This window comes from Cygnus atratus, chromosome 3 (assembly GCF_013377495.2).
Source record: "Cygnus atratus isolate AKBS03 ecotype Queensland, Australia chromosome 3, CAtr_DNAZoo_HiC_assembly, whole genome shotgun sequence".
In the NCBI taxonomy this organism is placed as follows: Eukaryota; Metazoa; Chordata; class Aves; order Anseriformes; family Anatidae; genus Cygnus; species Cygnus atratus.
This window is the reverse complement of record NC_066364.1, coordinates 16,600,462-16,623,949: the sequence shown is the minus strand read 5'-3', so window position 1 is coordinate 16,623,949 and position 23,488 is coordinate 16,600,462. Positions and strand designations below refer to the sequence as shown.

The 23,488-nt window shown below is 39.7% G+C and overlaps 1 protein-coding gene across 5 annotated transcripts in view; it reads right to left on the bottom strand.

Moving 5' to 3' along the window:
• Nucleotides 1-23,488, bottom strand: part of MBOAT2 (membrane bound O-acyltransferase domain containing 2) — a 96,388-nt gene that overhangs the window by 28,613 nt on the left and 44,287 nt on the right. For all 5 annotated transcript variants that reach the window (XM_035542947.2, XM_035542945.2, XM_035542949.2 and 2 more), the window contains 2 exons: nucleotides 8,926-9,021; nucleotides 5,425-5,480 (listed from right to left, as the gene is read on the bottom strand). In XM_035542947.2, the coding sequence (XP_035398840.1) occupies nucleotides 5,425-5,480; nucleotides 8,926-9,021 (152 nt within the window). The remainder of the gene's footprint in view (nucleotides 1-5,424; nucleotides 5,481-8,925; nucleotides 9,022-23,488) is intronic.

Below are 23,488 nucleotides of genomic sequence, written 5' to 3'. Positions count from 1 at the left end.
CATTGAACATCTGTTAGAACGGTGAAATGATTTGGCCACTCAGCAACTGTAACTCAGCCTTCTCATCTGTAAAGTAAGAAACAAGCCTACATTCCTTCCTTGGTGAAAGAATTTTGTAAATCACCCCTAGCAAAATTTATCCCCATTGGTCTAAATCATGAGGAAGCTGCACCTGTTCATTCCTCCTCAGGAGATCACATCCTAAAGGTAGCAAAATCAACATCTTTAGGTACATGCCAACATCCTTCCCTCCCAATAGGCTTTATTAAAGCTTGTTTTGACTACTACCATGCATCCTCACAATTACAATACGTTATCATCATATCCTGGCATTACCCCAGCTTTGTAGTTAAGCTGCTTGAATATATCCACCTTTACATTTACATGAAAATCTGGCTATTCAATAACTCATTAATAATGCTTAAACATGAGATTATATTACATTAATAATACTTAAACATGGAGATCCTATCACAAGCCTCGTTGTAACTACAGCAAATTTTAATTTGAGGTTCTGAAATGGATCACCAGCTGAGCTCAAATGCATGCTGCTATTGAAACGTTTTAAGACCTGAAGAAGACACAGATATTCAATAACAGTTTTAGTTGTTACTAGCACGCTGGAAGCAAACAGACAAAGATGCCAGCTGAGTAAAATTGCACAGAAACTACAAAAAAAAAAAAAAGAAAAAAAAATCAGAAATTTTGAAATCCAGAAAGCCACACCAGCAAACATAGGCTGAAAACAACACTTAAAGACTTAGGGGTGGAGAAATACAATATAACCCTTTAAACACTAATAATGTGTACAGTAGTGAATGTGATTTGGTAACTCCAATAATGGCCATGTTGTCACTAACATAAGAGGGAACACAAAAAAAAAGAAAAAGACATACAAAAATACAGATCAACAGACAATTGACAAGAAAAGCAATTCCTAGACTTGTGAAGAAAGTATCATAACTAAAAAAAAGCAAAAACCAAAACCAAACCAGACAAACAAACAAACAAAAACACACCACACCATTCCTACTGAATATGGTAAGTATTTGCCTTTGAGGGAAGTAAAAGGTAAAGCGTCAATTAACTGAAAATAAAGATGGAATGTTTTGATCAACTACAACAAGAAACATTCCTCAATACTTTTGACAGCATTACGTTATTTGAGAAACCACTACTATTAACAAAATAGCAGGTACTGCAGTTTGGATAGGACTACTCATTACCTGCCAACCAAGAAGGAATTTACCTTTTTTTCTTTTAAATTATATTGCTTAAAAACATTCCAAGTGCATGGTGCGCTGCTACAACTGTATGAAGCTGGTAGCAATAGATAATCAAGACCACTGCAACTAACGTGGTGTTTGCATGCAAGTTTCTCCAACTTTAGGCTTGTTTCTTTCTCCTTATCTGTTTTTTTCCATTTTTCCATGTGTTTTTTCTATCCATTAAAATCTTCCTCCCAGGGGCCATATGGGACAGAGACATAATTTTCTGGGGAAAGTAACTCTAATGGCCAATTTGGAAATCTTACAACCCTATAATAGTACAATAGTAATACGAGCACAAAACAATCCAGCCATTGCCCTCATATGCTGCTGTTGAAGTCAAGTAAATGTAGGGAGATCAAAAAAAAATTTTGATGTACAATTATCATATAACTATATTTTGCCAAATCATGATTCAAAGGAAAAGGCAGAAGCTAGAAACAAAACAAACAGAAATCAGCCCTTTAGAGTACACTGAATATGCAACTCATCTCCTTCTAGCTCTCACAGTAAATGCAGTGCCTTATCAGATCAGCATCAATGTCTACTCTATTGCTTTTAAAAATGGAGGGCACCAGATACATCATCATAATTAGAAAAAAGCAAGCAGTGTTCCAGGAACAGCACATTTAAGCACCGGCAACTACAAAGCTGAAAACCAAGACATGAGGGATGGCAGAAGGGCGCATACAGGACAGGAAAGTTTTTTTTTTTGTGGTCAGAAAGCATATGAGAGATAAGCCCCCGGGAACAAAGAAGAAGCTGGCAGAAGAGCGTTATGGTTCTGGTTTCCTACCTGTGTCTAAACACATTTTTCTGACTAATGCAACATGGAAATATGGAGAAATAATTTGGAAGAATTACACTTCTTTCTTAGTAGATGAGTACTACATTTAAGAAGTTACTACTTTTCCTGTTCATGTATTATTTAATTTAAGTTAGAGGAAAGAAATAAGAATGAGGTTGGAAGAAGTTGTGACCATTTTGACCCTTTTAAATAGCAAATATCAAGTCTAATGTTCTCTGTTTTTGCTGACTGAATCTCTTGGTGACTTGAAAAATAAGTATGTCGTGAGCTCCAGAACTTCCTTGGGTAATGAATATAACTGATGAAGAGACTCTTTGTTTAAGATTCATTAAGCACTAGAGTTAAAAACAAGCTGTCAAAGTCCATACAGATTAGTGAGATTAGATTTTGATACGCGTACTTCCTGTAAAGATCCCCCAGCTCATACAGAATTGCAGAAAATGAGTGAGGCTCATGTGCGGGTGCATGCATTATAAGCAAAAGAGGGAGAACTCAGTATGTAACTCATCACAAGTTACAGGAGTTAAGCAGTCACAGTATCTTTCTTCTCTTCTGCTCAACTTTTGGTACCTTATAATTGCAAAGGCTTCTCTATTTGACACCACCTTCTAGCTAGGAATTTCGCACGCACATTTTTAGCCTTTCTAAACCAGCTGCAGGCTATCGTCGTGCTTCTGGAACGTCTGCAATGCACCTTTCCTTCTCAAAAATATGCCAGTTTTAAATTTGGTGAAAAAAGGTACTTCAGACAGAATCTGAAGTACAAAAAGTTCCTTTTTCCCCCTAATTCTGTCATTAGCCTAACAAATCTGTATCTTATATCTATATTAATACACAAATCTAAATCTTGCCATAAAGAATGAATATGGACACAAGCAGTCTCCAAATAATGTGAATACTTCTGCCTTTAAAATGTACATGTGTGATGCCAAAAATAATCTGCAAGAACTTAACATACTGACTATTCATTTTTGGCAGTGCTCACTTAAGTAGCAAGCACCTGTATGAAGGCAAGAACTATCAAGGGCTTAAGTTCAAAACATAAATCAAAGTACACCAAAGGCATAGTCTAAGTTTATGCAGGTGTAAATTTGTGATCCAAATAACCTTCTGAAAAGAATCATAGAATCATTAAGGTCGGAAAAGACATTCAAGATCATCTGGTCCAACCATCCCCCTACTACCACTATCACCCACTAAACCGAGTCCCTAAGCACCACGTCCAACCTCTCCTTGAACACCTCCGGGGACTGTGACTCCACTACAAAGCAAACTTAAATTATTCCTATGGAATTTGCACAGAATTCTCCTGCTGTAATAAAAAATAAGCCCACAGAAAGTACGCAGGGTTCTAACAGTTAAAGGAGTTGCCACTGTTTATGTACAGAAGTACTAGAGTTCGACTTGGAATCAAGGACATCCACCAAGACTAGAAAGACTCATTAGCATGCAACGTGAGTGAGTGAACTTCGTGATTACATCCAGTTCTTTCCAGGACCTTCATATGTAATACCAAAACCATCTGAACACAATGAATAGGCTGCCAGGAAAAGATCGGGTCCAGGAGACTTGCCTTTACCACAAAACCAACTGTTTTCATTGATTTCTCTTGATGGATCCCTTATAAGTTGTGTAAGTTCTCTGGGGTTAAAACTCATTGTTTTAATACAATCTCATTTTCCCTTGTATATCTTTTCTTGGCGTCTTCTGACATCAGACTCATAGTTGCTCCTGAATTTATACTGGTCTCACCAACTTTTGAGAGTCATACTCACACTGTGCTTCTAGCAGCTGTCCTTCTCCAGCTCAACTCAAGAACTCTGCTGAACTGCAAATGCAACCAGAGAGAAAGCTTTCCAGTACTTTATCAGCTACTCCCCAGAGGCTGACAAAAAATCTGGAGGATCTCTGATGTGGGGGCAGCAATGAAAAAAATTCAAGATTGATGCTCAGAATTCAATGACACCCCCAAGAAATTCAGACAGAAAATAACCTGGATTTACTAGCAAACTACAAATTGTCTGTATTAAGTAGGAAAAAAATCTAGCATAGTCTGTAATGAAAGTTAAGAATAGAGCTGACTAAATGAAATATTTTTTTCAAGACTACCAGAAACACCCACATGCTTGTCCCATACCCCAACTCCACTACTTGTGCATGATGTCAGCAAGTCTAGAATAGCTCTTTCCCCTAGCAAAATAATAGTAGGAGGAAGCATTTATCTTTGATACTAGAATTATTACTTCCTTAGAGTAAGTTGTTTCCTCTAATCTGCATACTCTGTGCTCAAATTGATTATAGCTTGCAAAACTAATACCGTATGTGTTTCCTCTGGAAGTTAGACATCAGCTTTTTGACCAATTAGACATGTCTAGCATTATTCATTCATTTTCATTCATTCAAGAATTCGTACAGGAAGTGTTTTCCAGGCTTTTCATCTTTATGAATGTTGTTGCCTACAGGCTTCTCTAGGCAGTGTCTTATGAGAAAGGAAAAAAATGCAACAACAGCATTAAAGTTTGTACACACATGAGACAAAAAAAATATACTGAACTCCAAATATAATGTTACTAAAGACTTCTCAGAAAAACAGGTGGCTTGATCCAGGTGTCTGGGGCCACATACCCAAATCTTCAGGTGACAGCTGAAGTTTCAAGAAACTCAAGCCGATTAGATAGGTTCACTGGATACTTTCAAACTAAGAGAAAGACAATTTAAAAGTGACTAAATACCTAGATACCCTACCCTTGAAACAAACATTCGAATCCATTTTTGTCACGACTAGGGCTCATTCATCTGCTGGAAAAACTTGGTAGGAGAAAAGACATAAAGGTAATTATATAATCTCCCTGTTTGCACTTTCACACATTAGCAGTGAGTGCAGTTATGACAATAAACTACATGAAATGTATATAAAGGTTTCATACACGTTGGTATACATATCACAAATTAGGAAGAGATCAACTGTTAGCATTTTAAGACAAGAGGTGCTCAACAACAGAGATCACAGGTTCCACAAACCTCTCAACAACAGTAATATCTGAATTGGGAAATTATTTCCAAATTATTTCTCAGAATCTATACACCGGCACAAAAAAATGTCAGTGGTATTTGGCCCCCAAAACATCACTCATCCGTTTCAGAGCTCGTATAGTGTTTGAGCTATGTTTCTTGGTATTTCCTATAGCAAGCACCAGAAGAATCAATTGACACATAAAAATACATTTTGTCCTCAAACACAAATTAGCCTAGAGTAACTCACTGTAGTGGTTTGTGACTAACATTCCTTAAATTCATTTTGTTTAGAACATTAAATGGAAAATTAAAGACGGTTTAAAGAAAACTTACCATCATGAATCTCAAAAGCCAAACTAGTGATCTTCTGTGTAATTATCATCATGGGACTGTTACGAGAAAAGAAAGAATCATTTAGAGAAAAAGAGTTCTGAATTTTCTTTCACATGTAAACATATCAGGGAAAAGTTTATAAGACTAGACCAGGTTAATTGCTCTCTACTGGAAGATTTCTAATACAAGGACAAAGTGGTTAGTTTTTAGAGGTCAAAACATTACAGAGCTTTCAAACTATCAAAATAATTTACTCCTTAGATACAGTATTTGAAAAATCATGCCTTTTGTTGGTGCATTAGGTTCCACAAACACAGCCAAAGTATTCTACATTTACTTTCTAATAGTATAGTCTTTTGTTGTTGTTCTTGTTGTTGTTTTAAACAGCAGGAATAGTAAAGAAAAAAGCGCTGTAAGAACAATCATAGGCATTATAAATTACAGCAGCAAGCAAAGGACAATATATATGCCAAAGCTGAGCAGCATTATTATTTATTTAGATACGCAGACCATTTTCACTGTTTCTCCTAAGAGCTGGTCCTGTGCTTAATTTTTCGACTACAATTATTATGTGCTTCAAGTAAATGTATCTGGCAAAACTAAAACCTAGCATAATTATGCTGACTCTAATGGAATTCAGTTTGTGCTGAATTTGGTATACTTGATTGGATCTTGAGCTTCCCAAGAGAGATTATTCACTGGCTAAGTAACTCAGCTTTAACTGTATTGGAAAACGAAAAACTTTACTGTGAAATGGTAACCATCTCCATAATATCTAAGAATTATCAACTGATATAAATCCCAGCATTGCTAACCCCTAACAGGGGTAGTGGAGAAAAAAAGCATAAAGAAGACTATCAGAATATAGAAACTTAACTTCGAAATCAGATCTTAAAAAAATATTGGAGACTTTATTTGCCTAGTAGTATCTGAGCTGAAGATATAAATAAAGAAATATATATTTAAAATATAAAATATGATATATATAATTTGTATAAAATATGACTAAATAAATAAATCATACTGTAGGATGAGCGTGTAACTTTGTTCAAGTCTTGACTGCACTCAGCCTTTTTTCACATATTTAAATTACAATAGAAAAGTAAATCCAAAAGCCATCAAGTCCTCCTTTACTGACAGTATTTTGCCAGATGGTTCAGTCTGTCAACTGATATTTTTTAGGTTTTAGGTTATTTCAAAGCACAATATATTTTCAGTCCTCAAAATGCGATCAGGGAAAAAAAGTTTTCCATTGTATTATCAGTGCCCTAAAAATCCTGTTATCGAGGCTAGAGTGACAGGCAAGTGTCAGCAAGGAAAGAACCCAAATGAGAATAGGCAGTCTGGGAAATCCCTCACATCCCTTTCCAGCATTTAAGCTGAAGACCTGCTTGGTAGTGTCACAGATCCCTAACTGATTCCGAACAGAATGGGTTTTCCTTCTGTAAATGGACATTTTCGGTGAATGGACAAGCATAGATTGGCTGAAGGATGGAGCCCAAAAGGAGCTCGGCCAGACCTTACATTAATTCTAGCTCATACATCTGCTACTGTTATCATAGCAGACCCTGGCATTTTTTCCTTCTGAGGTGGCTATTCCAGCATCTTCAGAGACTTGGCTGAGGAGCAGCAATCTAGAGACTAAAAGAGGAAGAGCCCTTCCTGGAACAGTGAGGCTGTGTAGGAGAATTTTAATTTTAATTTTAATTTCCCTTTTAGGTGCTGGCAGAAGGGCAAAGGAAGCTGTGGAAGGCTTGCTGGCAGCTGGGATCTGTCACTACTGAAGCCAGGATTGCAATGCTCTGCACAAGCAATGGCACCTCCAGCATGGGGTCAAATTTCCTTGGCAGATTCTCTGGGCTTGGATACCTCAGATTTGCACAATGGGCTAGGAGAAATATCTAGGTATCCATTCAAAGCTCTGTCAGGGCTAACCACTATACGAAGCCCTGCCAATTTCTTCAGTACCAAGAAAGAACTTGATGGGGCTGGGATTCATTGGCTGTTTAGGGCGTTTTTGTTAATTTTGAGCTTACTCTCCTCCCCTGGAACTAGAGAAAATTGGTGGAACATAAGCCTTCTTCAGTTCAAGTTGCAGCATGTCGTTCTCCTTCTGTTTTGGAAGTAACATCTGTCTCAGGCCTCAAGGGAGCAGATGCAGCTTATGCCAGAGACTTAATACAATATGCATGCACCAAGCTCCCAAACCAAGGCATGAAAGGGTGTTTTAAATCAGGCAGCTCAAGCACACAATCAGAGAGACAGATCTAGGCTTTAAAACAGTTCCATCCAGAGCAGAGGCCTCATGGATCTCTGGACATGTTTAGACCTAGCAGAAATCTCTGCACCAAACCAACAGAGCCACAAAGACAGCTGGTATCTGAAAGCAATACGGTCCCATTTGAGCAAGTGTGCTCAAGCTACTATTAATAGTTTGAGAGCAGCAACAAGCAAATGCAATTACACTGCTTCCCGACACAGCTGAGAGCTTTGGTCACTGCAAGGCTATACCCGCTTTGGCCCTACAGTGAACTGGGAGGGACAGCATTTGGATTCTTGTCCCACTCGTAACGGTGACATTCAATTCAACATTGGTAATCTAGCTTTGTGTGTCTTTATGCTTATTTCTGCATTACAATCTCTCATTAAAGTCAGCGGAGATGTAGACAATACAGTCAGGGGCATATGTCAAGTCATCCAGTTCACATCAAGGTGGATACGTAGTGGTGGGTCAGCTGAGGTGCCCTCCAGGCTCTGCTGTCTACATTGATCAGATCTCCTCTGCCTGTAACAAGAACTTGGATATCTGGCTTGAAGGCAGACACTTGTGTGCAGACACAAATACAGAAAGATGTTTCAGAAGGTTAAGAGCCAGCTTATAACAACAGAAAATATTAACTTAACCACGAAAGCTAGAGGCTTCAGCCTAAAGTTAGTTTCTGGGCTCTTACCAATGAGGATTAAGAAGTGATGAGGCTAACACACACACAACTCTACTACACAGTACAGGTACCACTGAACTGCAAACACCAATGCCATTCACAGTATTCCTGAAATATATTTAATGCATTTTATTATTTTTTTCCAAACAGACTTGCAAACACTTCTCTTGCCTTTTTTTCCAATATGCTCCCCTAAATCAAAGCATGATCAGGAGAAAACATTTATAGAAATTGTTGTGCTTTGTTTCTGTCTGCCATACAAAGAAGAATCACCATTTTTTTTTATTTTTACTTCTCATTTTTATTATATTTTGCTCATATATAGCTCCAACCAAATATAGGTTAAGCTCATTGTATAAAATGAGGACACATACAGGCATAGCTGTCTATTTCCAAGGGCTGTATGATTACCCAACCACACCTCTGCTCAGACCGCATAAGACATACATGTGCATCAGACACAATTCAGGTTTCATCATGTGGTAGTAAAGGGTGGAAAAAAAAACAGATACAGAATCACATAGCAAGGCAAGACGGGAAGATCTTTTTTTCTCCTTACCCAGAAAAATCAGCAGAATACTGTCCATAATCAAAGATATAGACTCTAGTAATTTGGCACACAGTGAGGTATCCCAAAGCAAAAACAAAGCAATACCTGGAAGGAAAAGAGGAAAAAAATGCTTTTCAATTAAAAAACATTAACATTTCTCCATTAAGTCAGCAATCTTTAATTAGCTTTTAATCTCCAATTATCTCCAACAAGTATTACATAATTTGCATGTGCAAATACACTTTCATCCCAACTACTTTTGCTAATATTTATCCTACAGAACCATGTAGATTTTTTTTTAAGTGCACAGTATTAAGTTACAAATGCTATTGTCATTATCATATTTGTATTCACATCAAGCATAGGATTTATAATTTAAATCCTGCTGTAGAAATCAGAAGCTCTAAAGAGAAAATGAATCTATTAATTTTAGATCAAAGTTAATTTTTGTCCATATGAGTACACAAATTAGGCAAATTATACATTGAACATCATCTCCATTGAATGTACTTCTATACATTTAGAAGTCAGCACCACAAATCCCACTGCTTCTGTTTTCAGAGACTAGAAAAGATGACTGATTTTCAAATACACGCATTAAAACATATCTGAGTGAGAAGGGAACAATGCACCTTTATGCCTCCTGTTAAAGCCAATCCTTGCAAATATAAAAAATTAGATAAAAATAACCTTTTTTAAGTATTATAAGTTTAATTTCACATATCATTTTTCAGGTCATTTTTTTCTCCCCTTTTTAAGATGTAAAATGGTAAACCGATGAGACTTGATTTGCCAATATATCTCCCAAAATCTGCTAAAATCTTTGCAGTCAAAAAGAACGGTGAATGCCAGCAGAAGCTTCACTAATTCTTTAAAACTTTATATATGAACTTTACAGTCTTGAATATTCCCATGCAACTAATGAAACATTCATGGTAATGAAATCATGTTCTTGCTTAATGTTCACAAGACTAATGTTCAGCCCCTACAGCAGACCATGCTGTACAATCAAAATCCAGTTAAAATGAAAATATTCATACACTAAATGGAAAATCATGACTAGGGCTGTATTTAGATGAAATAGCGAGGGATGCTACAGGAGGAGTTTGGAACGGGCCTTTCGTTTCTTTTCCAAATTATTATTTTAGCAAAACAGTGTTTACAGAATAAATTCTAAAGTCTTAGAAATTATTCTTCAACATCAAAGTGATACCCACTTTTGGCACACAGAACACTTGCAATTTAACCTTCAGTTAAGAATTGTGCTAGGTATGAACTGCTTAACGTTTTCAAATGCTCAACCTTCAAATTAGAGAACTATTCCCTACCATATATAACACATACCAGTAGCTACATTAACCCATGCTTATTTGTGGTTTTAAAGCTTTAGGTTGACTGCTTTAGCAAAAAATAGTCTTTCCTGTTTTGTACCAATATAAACAATCCAGAAACAACTATTAAATGGGGTGGCTAATTGGCACAAAAATGCGTGTAATAGAAATCCAACAAAATTAAACAATAATTGGCTCATAACATTACTTCAGCAAGGAAAACAATTTCACACAAATAAGTAGTATGCAGTGGCTGGCCAATATCAGGATCATGATACACTGTAAAATGAGTTCAGAACTAAAATTTTCACAGAGTATTTTAAGAAAAACTACTCTCCCAAAAAATCACACAGGTTTCACATGAACAATGACTTTGCGAGTTTGATTTGCCCAGTCTGAAATCGGTCCCAGTTCTTCTGTTTGCTAAAATTCCAATATGATTTTCAGCTTTACCAGCCTCTTGATTTACACACTAAATAATCACAGACAAAAAATAACTTGTTACATGTAGGGATACCTACATACCCACCCACAGATACCAAGAAAAAAATAAAAATTAAAATTAAATACTGTAGTTTTCTTTAAGAAAGTCTCAAGTTATCCTCACTAGGGAGATGATGCATTTATTAATGACAGTCTACTCACCGTATATTGCAATAGATCTAAAATAAACAGAATAACACATGATGCTGACTGCAGCCTTCCTAACTTACAGTGCTACCCATAGCAGCAATGCTTACTTTGTTAGGAGAAGGAACACGTAATACATTAGTAGATCAGTCACATCCCACCAGATGAATAAAAGCAGGCACCAGTTTCAAGCTCACAGTTTATCTTGTAAATACATTTACACCAAGTTTTTAACAAAACATTATGAAGGCTTCTTTTTACAAAGCAGAAAAGCTACATCGATCCTACGGCTGAAGAAAAATAAATATCCTAAAAGAAGAAAAACACTGAAAATTGAGGAAACCTTAGGTTTGTTTCTATATAGTCATTATGATACGGGCCTGCAGCACTATGTGAACATGCAACTGAAAATTCCTGTCTCATTATAGAGATGGGTCATTACTGTGCATATCTTTAAGGCTTTGCATTCAAGTTCAGGACTCCTAGTGGTTTTACTTATTGTGTACCTTCCACAAGCTGTACCTGAGAAATTTGGGATCTCCTACAAGTACTTCCTCTGTTACTCTCAGTGCATTAAAAAAAGTGTTTCATAAAAATTGCATTCCTCTTATTCCTCTTTAAGACGAATTCTAGCAATACTCAGTGTTATCCCAATTCTACATAAAGCAAATTAAAAAATAAATAATTATGCAGGTCTGAATACTAAGCTCAGTGGATGCAAGGTCAATTCTTTGGCAAACTCAGCTCTTTTAAAGCTGAGAGAAAGCACATTACGAGAACATTTCAGTCACACAAATGCTCTGTATTTCTACAACTCTAACCCCAAGTGTTTTGTGAAAGATGTCCAGAAATGGCCAGTCATTATTTATATCTAAAGCAAGTAGTTTAAACCAAATTGCATTATACATTTCCACTTAGGAACACAGACTGAGGCAATGATCCTACCTGGTTATGGACCGGTAAAATGTGCAAGAGTTTTAAAGGTACTGGCAGGTGGCTATGGAATTGCTTAAATCCTTTACAACTTTTACAGCAAGCTAACTTTCTACAGTGAAATGACTGTCTTGGCAAACAAGTGGAGAGCAGTGGATATTATATACTTGGATTTCAGTAGGGCTTTTGACACCGTCTCCGTAAGATCTTCATAGAGAAGCTGTTGACATATGGGCTGCATGGGCACTGAGGTGGATCGAAAACTGCCTGAACAGCCAGGCCCAGAGCGTGGTGATCAGCGGCCTGTAGTCTTGTGGGAGGCCCGTAACTCGTGGTGTACCTCAGGGGTCAATACGGTGTCCAGTCCTGCTCAACACCTTCGTTAACGATCTGGATGGTGGGACAGCACCCTCAGCGTGGCTGCCGATCGCACAAGACTGGGAAAAGTGCCTGATATGCCAGAGGGCCATGCTGCCATTCTGAGGGACCTCAACAGGCTGGAGAAATGGGCTGGCAAGAACCTCATGGCAACAAGGGAAAGTGCAAGGTCCTGCACCTGGGGAGGAACAACGCCAGGCACCAGGACGTGCTGGGGGCCACCCAGCTGGACAGCAGCTCTGCGGAAGAGGACCTGAGGGTCTTGGGCCCGGTAGGCCTCCAAGCACCGCTTCCAGCCTCAGGCCTTCTGTGATTCCGTTACGCAGATGTCCAATGACAAGAACGCTTTTTTACATTTCATGTTCTTAAACACTGAGCAACCTCCAGATTACTACGCTTTGACATCCTTATATAATCCAGCCATAAATTTGCATTAATGTGCATAGCCTAGACTCCAGGGCAAACAGTCCTACTTCTGACATTCCCTGATGCTGGAGCACCTGTCTGCACACATTAACAGCTCTTTGAGAGTGGAAGCTGTTAAAAACGAAGAGTAGAAAAGCCTTACATTTCATAAAGGATTTCCTTTTTTCCATTTTCTTATAAAACTGTAGAGGTTCATGCTCACCATTAAACCTAATGCATTTTTACCAAAGAAAGCGGCCAAAGTCCTAAAAACTTAAGCAATGAACTTTGAAACATGGATCAGCTCCAAAAAAGACTCAAAACCTGAATTCAGTTGCAAGCTAAATTTAAGGCTTTGATTAGTCAAACGTCAAATAGACTTTGACGTCAAAACTCCGTGTTCCTTGTGTCTGAATTTTGCCTAAGAATTTATTAATTAATATCCCCATCCAAACCACAGCTTCAGTGATAGAAAGGATGACAGAGACAGCAGGGCACACGCCTTGTCACACACCCTGTATGACAGCCGCTCTGCTACACGTGTCAGTAGTCCATATAATAGCTCCCAGCAGAAGATAACTCAGACCCTTCTGCCCTGCTGTGACAAGCTGCAGAAACTGCTGACGAAGAAGGTGAGTTGAGCCAATTTGCAGAAGTGAAGGCCATCCAGCTGGCTTTAGATATTGCTGAACAAATTAAACAGGAAATAGTTCCTGCAGTAGCCCTCGGGCCAGTCTGGGCAGGGCAAGATGTAAAAAAAAAAAAATAAAATAAAAATAAATGTGCTGCACACCTCAGCTGGGGAGAACAGCCTCAGCTGGAGCCTCTGGCAGAAAGAGCCCAGGGAGACTCAAGGTCAGCCCCTAGGGTTTTGGAGTCAGGCATACAGAGGATCCAAGGCCCACTATACTCCACCTGAAAAAGAGGTATCGGCAGTGCATGAAGGGTTTCAAACTGCTTCAGAAGTGATTGGTACTGAAGCACAGCTCCTCACAGCACCCCAGAAAGAATCGAGTCAGACAACGGGACTCATTTCCAAAATAACCTCATAGACACCTGGGCCAAAGAGCACGGTGCCGAGTGGGTATATTACGTCCCCTAACATGCACCAGCCTCTGGGCAAAAAGAGTTGAACATCACTGTTAAAGAGACTGCTCTGAGAGTAATGGGTGCTGGGACATCCAAACATTGGAACACACATCTGGCAAAGGCCCGCTGGTTAGTCAACACTACTAGGGGTCTGCCAACTGAGCTGGCCCTGCCCAGTCAAACCTGTTATGTGCTGTGGAAGGGGAAAATGTCCCTGCAGTGCACATAAAGAACCTGCTGGGAAAGACAGCCTGGGCTATTCCTGCCTCAGGCAAGGCAAACCCATCCATGGGTCTGCTTTTGCCCAAGGACCTGGGTAAGGCGGAAGGATGGGAAAGTCCAACGTGTATCTCAAAGGGGCCTGATGCTGCGTGAGAATAGCCCATGATTTGAATTGTACGGTGCTAATTTGTGCTACATAATATCGTATGTCATCACCGCTATGGTTGCTATATGCCAAATCAATGGTATTACAGTAAAAATCACCCAGATCGATGAAAAATGAATTCTGACAGAACCAGACAAGCACAGCAGTGAGGGAACCAGAACTGGCTTCAGCAACAATCTGATTGCTACAACAGATGGAGCCCAAAGTCATGGATTAAATGAACTCAGACATCTTAGAGGGATGGCTCATAGATTAAGGGAAAGTTGTCTGTGTGTGTATGTATCAAAGGACAGGAAAGGTGGGGGTGATTAATTGGAATGTAGTGGAAAGTGGGGGACCTGAGGATGATGGATAGTATGGAATAAGGGGTGGATATTGTCCTGGTTTTAGCTGGGATAGAATTAACTGTCTCCCTACTAGTTGGTATGGTGCTGTGCTTTGGGTTTAGGGTGAGCATAGCGCTGATAGCACAGGGGTGGTTGAGCTTTGCAGAGCAGTGCTCACACTGCCCAGGGCTGTTCTGCTCCTCGCGCTGCCCTGCCAGCAAGGTGCCTGGGGGGGCACCAGGAGCTGGGGGGCACACGGCCAGGACAGGTGGCCCAGGCTGGCCAAAGGGGTGTCCCACACCACGTGGGGCCATGCTCAGCAACAGAACTGGGGTAAAGGAAGATGAAAGGGGAGGATGCTTGGGTTGATGGCATTTGTCTTCCCACGAAACCGTTCCACGTGCTGAGCCCCGCTCTCCTGGCATGGGCTGACACCTGCCTGCCGAGGGGGGAAGCAGCGAAGGGGTTCCCTGGTTTGCTCTGCTTGCGCAGGCAGTTTCTGCTTGTCCTAGCAACCTGTCTGTGTCTCAGCCCATGAGTTCTCACATTTTTACTTCTCCAGTTCTCTCCCGCATCGCGCCTAGAGAGAGCAAGCAAGCAGCTGGGTGGTGCTGAGTTGCCCGTCAGGGCTAACCTACAACAACTTCTTATGTTAGGACGCAACCATGCACCACAGCCAGGTTTGACGAAACAGGCTTCTGGAGATTTATTTTTATTGCTTTAGCACTGCAAGTTTGAACATGATACATAATTCTATGCAAAGACCTTCAGTAATAACTGAAAGATCAATACATACAGAAGTAAAAGATAGAAAACTTGGTGCTTCATCAAGTGAAACCTACCATTTCAAAACCGTATTTGCTTTACGTGCAAGTGAGAAATACACCTTTCTAGCATGATATAACCCGACATTGTCAACACTTGGCATTTAAGTCTAAGTAGGATTATTATAGTTGGTCATGTGGCAGACCAATAGGTCCATGTAAAATAGGAAAACAACACTACACACTTTGCAAAGACAGCAATAATTAAGTACTACCTAAATTGACTTGAAAGAAACCTGAGATTGTTTCTGGATGGGAATACAAACTTTTTACTGTTAGCAGTGACAATAAAATAAATCGCAAGAACCATATGGCAAGACATAGAAAACAAGTGGCCAAAGTAAATATCAGTAATCCTCTAACGATTTCTTACATAGATAAAGAAAATCAGAGAACCACAGCAGTAATGCCTCCAATTCTACAATATATAATTTACTATTATTTTTCGTTGGGATTTTGCCTGACAATTAACTTCTGGTTATTTCCAAAATATTTTGTTTACCTTATCAATGAAGAACTTGAACTTCCCAGGTAGTAAAACTAGAAGATTATTTTCTAAACATAACAAAAAACTTGTTCATCACTGTAAAACACAGTAACAGGACAGAATTAGGCATATTTTTATTACAAGAGATAAGAAAAAAAAATAAGGAAAAGAAATCCATAATTATAAGCCAATTCCCTCATTCCCCTAAATTTGGGAAAAGGGGTGTCAATGACATTCCCCTCTCTGCTACCTCCCAGAAAGGAGGAAATAGAAGGAATTATATACTACTTCAAATGCAAATCCAAGTTTGTGTTCAAGATTCAAAGGAAGTGTTTAGGGTGCACAAAGTTGCTATAACCATCCATGGTGAATCCCACTGTCCGTACAGGAAAAACAAAGATCAGAAGCCAAGACGAAAACCAAGATCGTAAATTCTCTGAGCGTTCATGAGGGGTTAGAAATACAAGGGACACCTGACTATGACAAACCTGACTATCAAATGTGCGTATGAATCTTTCAATAATCCATCAATACAGCTCCAGAGCTTACTGGCTACAAGCTCCTTGTTTGCTCTCCCCTTTTTTCTGTTTCTTCATCAGATTTACTTTAAAGTTTTTTCTAAATAAGACAGACAATGGAAACAAGGTGACACAACTCAAAAGAAAACTAAATGAGAAACCAGTGATATTTTAGCCCCACTGAATGAAAATATCAAACCCAGCCATAGCAACCAGGAGTTGACAGGCAGTTGTCACAGTTAATGACAGAAAAAAATACAAAGCATCAGAGCCATGTGCTGAGGAAGTGTACCTATGTAATCATCCTGTAACAAAAAAATAAATAAATGCAGCTTTTATGGCACACTTAGCAGGAAAAAAGGGGGTTTACAAGTACTCAATTATTTTAACAGATTATTAGATGATACCTTGGGGGGGATGGGACAGACATCTTTCCCAACATCTTCACAAGAGTTATTCGTTGTGACGCTTGAGCAGGAGCCCAACTAGCACCTTGCCTCAAGGAGAACCAGAAACATCCAACAGATCCAGCATCTGCTATGCCCACCAATATCCTCTTCCAAAGCAAAACCTAACTTTATTTATCAGCTGACCAAAGCATCAGCCACCTGGGTACTTCCAGATAACCTTTGAAATAGATGTTGGCCATCATGACCTACGTGGTAGGATTTTTTTTTTTTGCCACGTTCGGCTGATGTCCACACTGAAGTTATCATGCAGAAATGGAAAGAAAAACCCTCAGACTTCTTGATGGGATTTCAGATTCCGTTTTATGATTTCTCTAAAACAAAGCTGTCTTCCCACAGAGTAGTAAAACTTACTGCTGTGTTATGTTAATGAGTTACAACTGAATTGCAACTATCTTCCTACTATGTCAACCACCAGCCCCAAATTACACAGAGCTCTGAAGAGCTCAGATTTTTAACTGATGAGGGAGATGGAAGAACTTGCAGTAGTCCATACAATGGTTTTCATTTTCCAAGTGAATCGCTGCACTTCTGCCATGCAACACCGTATCCCTTGTTAATGAGAACTGTAACTTAACCAGGGAAAGTAGAGCACTGTGTTCTCCCCAGAGGAGAGCTAAAAGGTTTAGAACAGCTTGCGTCAGTCCTGTTGGTTCTCCTGCAGGTTTGTGGTACAACTTGCTGAGCATCTCAACTCCTGTGCATGTTCAGGTTTACTTGAAAGGATTCAAACCAGATGTGAAAATGCTTCAAAAACATCCAGGAGTACTCTTCCTGTACCTTTCCCTGATGTTAAGGAACCAGAAAAACAAGCTAACGGACCCTTTCACCAAAAACACCCCACAGAAAAGATCAGAAAAATGAGTAAAGTTTTGCAGAGCTCAAATACATCAAGTTCTTTTACCCAACTACCACAACATTAATCATAGGCTGTACATGAATGCAACATTACTCAATGCTAAATTTTCTCCTCCAGTACAAAAGCTGTTGGTCTTAAAAAAAAAAATCCATGTTATTCTTCTACCTATACCTGCTACTAGGTAAATAATGTTCTCATGAGCAGAATTACAGAAGTAATTCACATTGGAAGAATTACTAAAAACAAGTTGCAATATGCTTATACTAATAACTCTAAGACACAGTGACCTGTAACGCACGTTGTGCTATATATAATTAATAGACACCAAGACATTAATTTAGAATTTGTCTAGGACTAATTCACAGGATCTCTGTCAAAATGACCTTGCTTATCTATCAACAGCTGCAACGAAGTCAGGCATGTCTGAGACATTGCGATAATGAAATAGCAGAAAGCAGAACAGATTGTCTGATATGTCTAACTTCAGCTTTAAAGTTTAAAAACAAAAACAACCAAAAGAAAAGAAAACCACCACCAACACCCTCACACACCAGAAAATAGATTATAAGCAAACAAGACTAGATATCCCATTAGAAAGAAGGATTTTTGTTGTACAAGTCTGCCATATTGTTTTTATTCATTACTATTTTGAACTTCAGACAAATAAAAATAGTATTTATTTCCCCATTAAATTCATTCCTTTTAAAAACAAAAATGTTAAGTAATGAAGGTTTAAATATGTTTAAGTATATTCTAACATACTACACAGTAAATATAACATTCTATATATATACACATACATATATTTTATACTACATAAAAAAGTACTAAGCTGCCTCTACCAGTGGTACTCTGCAGAATGTGCAGATCAAGAAAATTTCTGTTTAACCTTGCTAAAAAAAAAATGCAAAGGTCTCTCTTATTAGCAAAGAAAGTGCATTGCCCTATAGCACTATTTCTTGTCCAATCTTTTTTGGTGTTGAGTAACATCAAAAAGAGTTTTTTTTTTTTAAACCTGTATATATATACACAAGTCTAAATATATATGCCAAAAGATGTCCTATATATATATATATATATGTATCTAAACAAAAACTTATAAACACACATACAGATATGCACAGGCTTTAGTTCTTTTACACCACATGGATTTTCTTTTGGTTTCTCAACTTCTCTGTGGAATTCAATATATATTTTCTATTACACTTTGTACTGTTAACCAGAGCGACTACATTTAATAGATTCCTGAGCATCATTTCTGCCAGTGGTTAATACTTCCTAAAACTCATCCCTGTATAATCCCTCTTGTTGATTGTCCCCACAAACACAGCAGGACCAGTAGCACAGTTCACACCAGCACAGACCACCTTGCGCTGAAGTTAATAAGCAGATTTTGGTTGAACAACTAGTTTTGCTTTTACAGGCAAACCCTTTTTGATTTAGCATTGCCTTATTAATTCATTCCACTTGATAATCCTGCCGTTCTGCCCAGCACCTCATCTATAACAGAGAAGGATATGAAGGCCCCATACAAGCAAGCAGTACTGGGTCAGGCTAAGTCTCCATCTAGCCCAGCATCTGGGTTCGTGTTCCTCCCCAGAAGGGGCTAAATGCAGATACCCACAAGCACACAAGCAGACCAAGGAGAGAAACTACTTCCCAATGCTCTCCAAGACCCAAACCATCAGCATCTTAAAAGCCTGGAGTCAAACATGGCATCCACACGTTTAATAACCTGCTATAAACTCCCCCCACTCCTCAAAAAAAATGCACACCCTTATCTTTACCACTCTCTGTTGCTCCGAATACAGGGCAGAAATAGCTGTTCAGCATTTCTAAGTTTCCAGCATAACTACATAAAAATTAGGTAGAGCAGAAGCACCTGCAGATACAGAGCTTCAGTCCCCGTGTCCCTCAGAGTCTTTGGTTTGCCAGCTAAGAAAGAACAACCACATCCATAGGCTAAGTCCAGAGCTCTGCATATGCTGACCAGCCACAGTCCCAGGCTAACCATAACATACATTAGCTGGTTGTATTTGTATAACCGGGGGCAGGAGTTGCATTTTTGTTTGATTTTACACTTCTGGGGGGACTCGTCATCTTATAAATACAATATTTGGCCAAGTACCTAACATACCTATCTCTATTTGCACAAAATCCAGTGAAAATAGGAACCATGACCTTGACAAAGCCACCCTTCGGGAGCTGTCGTAACAGCTTTTGTTATTTTAGGCTCTTCCCTTGCAGTGGAAGGACAACAACATAGTACGCTATCTTGCTGGAATAAAGTTAAATAAACCAACCAACCCAGGGCACTTTTTCACCAGCTAGTCGGCACATCCTACAGATTTAGCCTTGAAACAAAGCTTTCATGTCCAGTCAAACCCCATTTCTTCCATTACATTAGGAAACAATACAGGCTTTTTTTTTTTTTAAATGTCTAGTTACACAGTTTTAAAAGGCAGACCTGACTACCATATAGCATCACACCACAATTTTTTCTGAAATTTATTTTCAGAAAAGGTGACAGAATAGCCTCAGAGTTTCCCTGTGGCCGTGTTCCAGCCCTGTGTTGAAAGCTGCTGCCTGGGTTGGGTGGTTTGATTTTTTCCCATTGCTTGTGCCAAGGTAAAAATCGCTAAGAAATAAATTCTTGTCCCTAGGGTCAGAAGTGACTTGTTATTAAATGCAGCTATATTAGCTGCTTCACTTCTAATGAGCATAATTAGCTTTCATTGCTCACACAGCAAAATTCCACTCGATGCAGTTACAACATACAACACGTTTGCGAAACTTCTGAGGGAAAAACATCAAGCAAAAAGGTCCAAAGTGCCAAAGCTCAACATCTAATTCTGTAAGCATCAAGTCCAGGCCAATAAAAATACTGATTAGAATTACTTTTGACTGTGTAACATTTCACAGGGTAAGCTAGCCTGCCCCAACCTGTTGTTGTTAGAGGCAGAAGAGATTCCTTATTTACACAATTCCTGTTCAAAGTATAGATATACTACTGACGTACATCCTCTGGATTGCTTTGCACATGGAGCTGCTTTTAGGGTACAGATAACCAGTCACAGTGTCGGATTATGTGGCCTTAAACAAGTCACAATTCTCTGTGTTTCAAGAGACAACCCTCTAAAGCGTGAGCAATATTAATCCCTGTAATTCATCTGGAAGTCTTCTGACCCATATGCTAGTCTGTACTCTCATTACTTCAAGCAGAGATCCAAAATGCATTGAAACAAAGTCAAAAGAGACAAAACCAGACTGCCTATTAGTCTGCGGCCAGAAGGAAGTGCTTATTACCATCACGCTTTGGCGATGAGCAACCTGGTCATCCCACTCTCCTCAACCTCCACGTGAAGGCTGTTGGGTCCGATGGCCATCCTAAAGTACACTTACCAAGTGGACATGTAGAAATAACAGCAGTCCTACATAGCTTTTGGCACAACAGCTGCACCTAGCCTCCAAAGCCATTTGCTTGGCCTACCTGCCATGAGTTGGCTTGCTCGGCCAGTCAGGCAGGGTGCAGTAACATGGCGCTGACAGGCCTAGCAGCTGGCCTAGCCTCAGGGCCTCGTCTCCAGGCTAATTAGCATCTGTAAGAGATTCACTCAGCCAGAGAAATATATCCAGGCCCATTGGTTTTCCTGCATACAGCCAGGCACATGAAGCCAGGGGAAAGGAGGCTTCATTAGCTCTCCTACACCCAGAAGCACTGGGGAACTCTGGAAGAGCTAGCTTTGTTTACTACAGATCAGCCGGAGATGTTACCGCTCGCCTAACATATTTTGATGTTTTTCTACAGAATGGTAATGTAGTGGCCTGGTAAAGTAAATCTCAGACCAAGCTAAATTAAACAATCAGTCCATTTATATCTGCAGGCCGTGTTCCAAATGCACCATTAACATATGACAGATACAGCCACAGACATTCTTGTCAAAAATGAATACTCAGATTTTGCTGTTATCCACATGCTCTCACACAGTGCTTTCTCTCACTTTCTGACCTCTTCCCCCTGCTCCCTCCAAATCTGGAACATCTCAAGGACAAGGAGATCAGCTCTGGGCTCTTGTACAAAGGAGGAACATCAACCGCAACTGCAGCGTGGGGGGAGCACTTTCATTGCTTCCCTGGGATGGAAGAAATGTGTTGTTCACTTCATTCTTCCTGTGTGTCTCCAAAGGAACGTGGAACCAGGAAGGATGGGAATAGAAAAAAATGCTTTATCCCTTATTGGACTAGAAGCTGAGAGCTGAAGTTGATCCTGTCCAAAGTCTAATATTAAACTGAGATGACACCTAAGAGGTCACCCAAGTTCTCTCTCATCAGCGTGTACCACAGTGTGTCATACCAACCCTTATTTCTGCAATCACTTGGAAGTGTAACAGTAAACAGTGTAGATAAGAGCACCAGATCTGACCTTTATATTTTAAAAAGCTGCTAACGGTATCTAACAGTTAAAAAACGTGTACAAAGAAGAAAACCTAACAGCTTCATGGACAGGAAACACAAAGGCAAAGTTCTCTAACCTTGGAATCTGCCTTACAAACCCCCAGGCGAGGGAAGGAGATCCCTTACACATCTTCTGATCAAGATGAATAGGCATAGCTCAGAAATAAAATAGCTGCTAAATTCCACAAACACTGCTATTCTAGCGCTGTGAATTTTCAGCTGTTCACCTATATTGTTTTTTTTGCCTGTCTATATGATATTGCAGCATCACAGCATGCTATTGATTTTATCCTTCCTCTTTCTTCCACGTGATAAACACTAGAAGCATTCCCAGTGCCTTTACTTCTACAAACCAGCAGAAATCCATGGGTGGAAAACAGTTTCCTTTAAGGAGGCAGGCAGCAAGACAATTTCTGTAGAATATTTTTCAGGAAATAAAGATGTTAGTACAGAACACTGACAGTAGCAGGCCTATTGATAAGAAAGCACTATTTTAAAAGACAGCCCTACTAGCCATAATAGTTTAGCAACTGTAAACTAGAACTGCTAAAAATAAAATATTTTGTAAGACTAAAACATTTTGTTTCGGCAGGGTAAGCGCACCGGAACAAGTTCTCAACTGGCAGACCCACAGAGAGGTCAATCATTAAACCCATTACCGTCGTAATCTCAGTACTTGGCAAGTATCATCTTGGATAAAGATAAGAGCGAGCTGTTATTTTCGTTCACCCACTCCTCGCCCCGCTCCAGCTCCACACCCCTCCCCGGCCCCACTCACACCCCCACGTGTCGCAGCTGTTGTCTGTCCTGGCCAAAGCCCAGGGCACAGTCCCAGCTGTCTCAGCCTCCCCAGCTCTGCTGCTACCCCCACATCTTCTGCAAACACCTGAGACACGGAAACAGGGCAACTGCAACCCCGCCAGGAGAGAGGGGGAAGTTTTGCTCAGTCCTGAGGTGATGCCAGCTGGAATTTGCATTTGGCCAGCCGGGAGACGTTCTCTACAGGCGTTAAGGATGGCAACAGCTGTGGGGATGTGATTTGCAGAGAAGGTGGTTGTGCAGTCAGAGTCAGGGCACGCAGCAGCTTGCGGATTAATAAACAACCCAATTCCTGAAAGGTGGAATATGCAAAAGGAAAGGCCACAGGAATCAAATTTAGTTACAGGAACGGAGGATTTGAATGATTTGTGTATCACGGGGAAGCCCGGAGTTTGTGTTAAGAGCCTAATGTATCCAGAACACTGCTGAAATTTCTTTTAAACTGTCCATCAAAGCAAAACACCTTTTGTTTTATAGAGGTACTCAGAGGGAACGATGGCACTATTTCCCAGCCTATTTCTTGCTTCTCCAGAAAGGAAAGACACAGCCCTTTAGTTTCAACTGGCTACAAGTAACCCTCTGCCCTCTCGCCAGCAAGCCCCACAGCCAGTCCAACCTACACCAGATCTGCAGTTCTACTCTCAACAAGGGAGTGATCGATCT